This window comes from Sesamum indicum, linkage group LG3 (genome assembly GCF_000512975.1).
Source record: "Sesamum indicum cultivar Zhongzhi No. 13 linkage group LG3, S_indicum_v1.0, whole genome shotgun sequence".
Lineage (NCBI taxonomy): Eukaryota > Viridiplantae > Streptophyta > Magnoliopsida > Lamiales > Pedaliaceae > Sesamum > Sesamum indicum.
Window position 1 is genome coordinate 24,618,240 of NC_026147.1, and position 4,231 is coordinate 24,622,470.

The following is a 4,231-nucleotide window of genomic DNA, read 5'->3' on the forward strand; positions in this document are numbered from 1 at the left end:
CCGGAGAAAGATAAAAAATTCAGAGTAAAAGAAAATATTTCTTCCATTCATCTCTATGCAAAAGGGTTTAATTCTTTTGACATGACGATTTTTACAATATATATGGATCATTCTCGGCTAGTAATACACGACCAAAAAGAATAAGTTATTATACATCTAGATCGCACTCTCAAGCCTAAATAGGAGAATGACTTTGAAGTTGATCAAAGGAACAGAACTATTAACCAACATGGTATTAAAAAGTAACCTTGATCAGTGACTGAAGAAGAGCTTACCAGAAAATCCACACACCATTAATTTTCCTGGCATTTTAGATCTTCAAATGGTTTGGGACAATTTACTCAAGTTTGTGATACTGGCATTCCGCTTACTTAAAATGGTCTTGATGAATGAGCGCAACATATTCAGGAAGCAAGTCATCATTGTTCTGTTTCCATATCTCACCATTTGCATGGACAAGCCATGATATTTGAGGAGAAAGTACTGAATAATCTGCTGCAGGAAATCAACAACCATAGTCAACAATATTTCTCAGAGCCCTTGGCATGGCAGATTTTCAAGTTCCATTATTTTCATGTCACCGTATTTACCAAATACTGCGAATTTTGGCTAATCATCTATCTTTTTAAGTGAGTCAGAAATCACGTACTCGACATGCAAAATAATAGATGCAGTTTATGCCATAAGGGAAGATTTGTCTTCACTAAGAGATTATCATCCTAGTTCTAGAAAGCATATGACTCTCAACAAGATGTCAAGAACTTAGGTCTTCATCATTTTAATCCAACTTAACAGCCAGAATTTGTGTAGGGATCGTTTGAGGAAAGGCAAGACAATGCAGTGAATGAGGAATGCTCCAAACATTCTGTGTCCAACATGGATAGAATAAAAGATATCTCAATTATTTGCCCGGTATGAATGAACGATGCTATGCTCCTCGTTGATCTCTAACTATGAGAATCATTAAGCTGAAGACGCCAAGCAGGGGAGAAAATGGACCACTAAACTTGGTAAATAATTAGCTTGTCATAGCCACTGGCATTAGCAAGCTGCACTTGGCAATAATCATCAAACACACTCAAGCTACTGCAGTATAGGAAAAAGAGTTGACACTTCTCACTTTTCATATAAAAAGAGGAGGTTATTACCTGCAGATTGCTGTTTTTCGGGATCCCTTGTAATGTGCAAAACCATGGTTCCTGAAAGCACAGTAATAAAACCACAGAGTACTGAAACAATGCTACTAGCGCTCTGACCAGACCAATCCTGGAGTAGCAGAAAGTCATTAGAGTTTCAATTGGAAATAAACACAATGTAAAACAGCCATAAGATATGACTTTCTTAATACCTTGAACATTATGGCACTCGCAAGAATGGTAAGCGATGTGAACAAGGCATAATAGATTGGAGATACTATAGCAGTATTAAATGTGTCCAAAGCCTGGAAAAAAGCCACAACTACCCATGAAACTTAAACCCTTATTCAGCATTAAACAACAGGATAATAGAACTTGGAAAAGATAGCAGTAAGTATACATGTGTGTGTTCCCTTTTCTCTAGAGATTTGCGTCTTTATGTGCATGTTTCTAACATTCATACTGGACCATATGTGTGTATATAATACTACTCAATATAAGCATATGCACTTATTTTTCCATTTAGCTGAAGAAGTGTGTACGAACAAAGAAAATAATCTATCCGTGGACTTAGATTAGAAAATTGCAGTACTACCAGACATTCCACCGGAGACACCGACACCATTATAATCCTTGTTAATCACATTTACATAATAAACACAACGAGTGTTTTTCACATGAAGACATGGCGGGCATTCCCGAGAAGAGACAAGTCACCCAATCAGGAAATGAGAAGGCAAAAAAGTTTTTCCAACATCCATCAACCAACAGCATGCATTAAACAAAAATTGACAATATACCTTGAAAATCAGCAGTCACTCTCTTTCCAAGTTAAAGTCTCCTACTTCTATATATATCTTAAATGGCAGATGGTGGGCCAGAAGACCCAGCACCTCACAAGGAAATGGGGAAGAGATAGAGCAAAAATACATAAGGCCGACGTCTTGTGTTGCTGGCATATAGTCTTACTCAATACAGCCACGGAATGACAAAAGTAGCTACCAGAAATTTAGACCAAGATCTGGTGAAACATATAGTGGATAACACTGACCGTGCATGTGATCTTCCAAGGAAAATTGATCAGTGTGTAACATACGGTATTTGAATAGGGGACAGTTTTGCAACACACCATTGTTGGTTTAGTTTTTCACTACATTAATGCATCACCTGACATAATTAATTGATACAGGCGATGCATTATGTATGCAAGATGCAGCTAATCAATATCCTCCCTCACAGCAATTGAAGGCCCAAATCCACATTGTCAAGGAACTTCAGGTGAGGTTTTGAAATAGCGGCAGTCGTGTCACAGATTTAAGTGAAGGCCACTTCGGAAGTACCTTGCAATTCTAAGAAATGTAATACTATATGGGCATAATGAAAAGAAAAGAGGAGGTTCAATGGAGGACAGAGGGACAATATAGCACGGCTGAGTGCTACAAGCACATACAATCTATGGGTACATAAAAGAGTAAAATATAGTCGCTACAGCAAGGCATCAGGTTATGAGCACAGAAAGTCCTGATGGATAGACGAACGACCCAGTCACAGGGGTTAATTTGAAAATTAAGATTGTTATAACCAACCTATCCATACAAATAGAGACATTGACACATGCAATTTAATCATTTATATTTACTTTCAAGTCCTAGAAGAAACAGAAAGTGAAGAGAAATTATATGCAAGCAAAATAAGTAGCTATCAATGATAAAAGATAGTGAAATTTAACAAAGGGAGAAGGGAAGCAACCTTGTTTAAGTAGATTAATTGAGTGATTATACAGGTGGCTGCAACCATGACAAATACCCAGGACTTGAAGTGGGCAACCTGGCTATAGCCCTCCAAAGTGAGTTTTATAGCAATACCAACTGCTTTAATGCTCATAACCTGCAGCGAAGCAGCAAATCGTTATCTATTGACATAGAAGCATCATTAAATTAGCAACAACCATTTCCTACATGGCCTTCCCAGTACAAAACATGTTTGAAATTTTGCTCTCTCCCCGCTGGGAAGGAGGATTTAAGGGAAAAAGAGAGTCATTTACTGCGATGGGTTTTAAGAAAAGAAAAGCAAATTCACAAATACAGGTGAGTGTGATTCGAGAGTTAATACCACATTTTATTTTCCGCTTTATGAAAATACAATCTGGGAAGCCTTTTAAAAGCTCATTGACTAACCCAGACATCCGTAATGATCCTTTTCCCTTGCAGACAAGAACCAGAAGACATGCTTTGCATAGATGTAATAAACATATACTCACTGTTAAGGATCCAATTATAGAACAAATCCCAATATAAACAAGGATGTTTGTCTGGCCATAGCGTGGATCACAATATAATACAAGGACCAACACAACAGCTACTGCTGAAGCTGTGTACAAAAGAAAAGCTGCGACCAATGAAATAGAAAACTATTCAGCCATCTACAAACAAAACAAAAAAGGAATAAAATCAACACAACCACAATCAAAGTACATGTGCTCACCTGGCTGTATTGCTAGTTCCCAGATCTCTTCTACTGAGCTGATACTATGTTCACCAGGTGCATGAATCACAATGACTGTAGAACCCACAATACACAAGACGCATCCCAATATTCCTAACTTCCCCAATTTCTCCTTCAGTAAGAAATGAGCTAAAACAGCACTGTCGATGAAATAAACGGTTGTTCAGTATTTTTCTCCCATATATGATACTGTGGAAAAGTTATATGGAATAAAGTCGTGCTGAAAGGTGTTTCTTACCAGATTTTTTTTATAGAGGGGGGAAAGAGGATTAAGGCTAAAGGCAGATAAACACACATTACCTGACAATTATGCTTAATGCTCCAAGTGGGGTTACAAGGACTGCAGGAGCATACATATAAGCAACAAAATTTGCAAACTCCCCAACAATCACTGAAAAAATATGAACAAAACTCAAGTTTGACCTACTGATAGAAACGGCATACTTAAATTTTCTAAGGAAAGCAAGACTCACTTGTGACCATTCCAATCCACCAAAGAGGTTCTAGCAAATATCCATAGCCTCCTGAACCTTCATTAACAAAATGAGTATCATCAGGAATGATGTCAAATAATGGCTTCAAACATCAAA

At 37.5% G+C, this 4,231-nt stretch overlaps 1 protein-coding gene across 4 annotated transcripts in view; it reads right to left on the bottom strand.

The window, feature by feature from the left end:
- The window catches only part of LOC105159520 (probable magnesium transporter NIPA6), a 5,249-nt gene continuing 1,043 nt past the window's right edge, over positions 26-4,231 (bottom strand). Inside the window, exons 2-9 of one of the 4 annotated variants that reach the window (XM_011076609.2) lie at positions 4,115-4,171; positions 3,942-4,032; positions 3,621-3,781; positions 3,397-3,524; positions 2,886-3,023; positions 1,349-1,441; positions 1,149-1,266; positions 26-492 (exon numbers count right to left, since the gene is read on the bottom strand). In XM_011076609.2, the coding sequence (XP_011074911.1) occupies positions 368-492; positions 1,149-1,266; positions 1,349-1,441; positions 2,886-3,023; positions 3,397-3,524; positions 3,621-3,781; positions 3,942-4,032; positions 4,115-4,171 (911 nt within the window). In that variant the 3' untranslated portion in view covers positions 26-367. Of the gene's footprint in view, positions 496-1,148; positions 1,267-1,348; positions 1,442-2,885; positions 3,024-3,396; positions 3,525-3,620; positions 3,782-3,941; positions 4,033-4,114; positions 4,172-4,231 lie in introns of all 4 variants that reach the window. The other 3 variants (XM_011076608.2, XM_020692971.1, XM_011076610.2) reach the window with 3 other exon arrangements.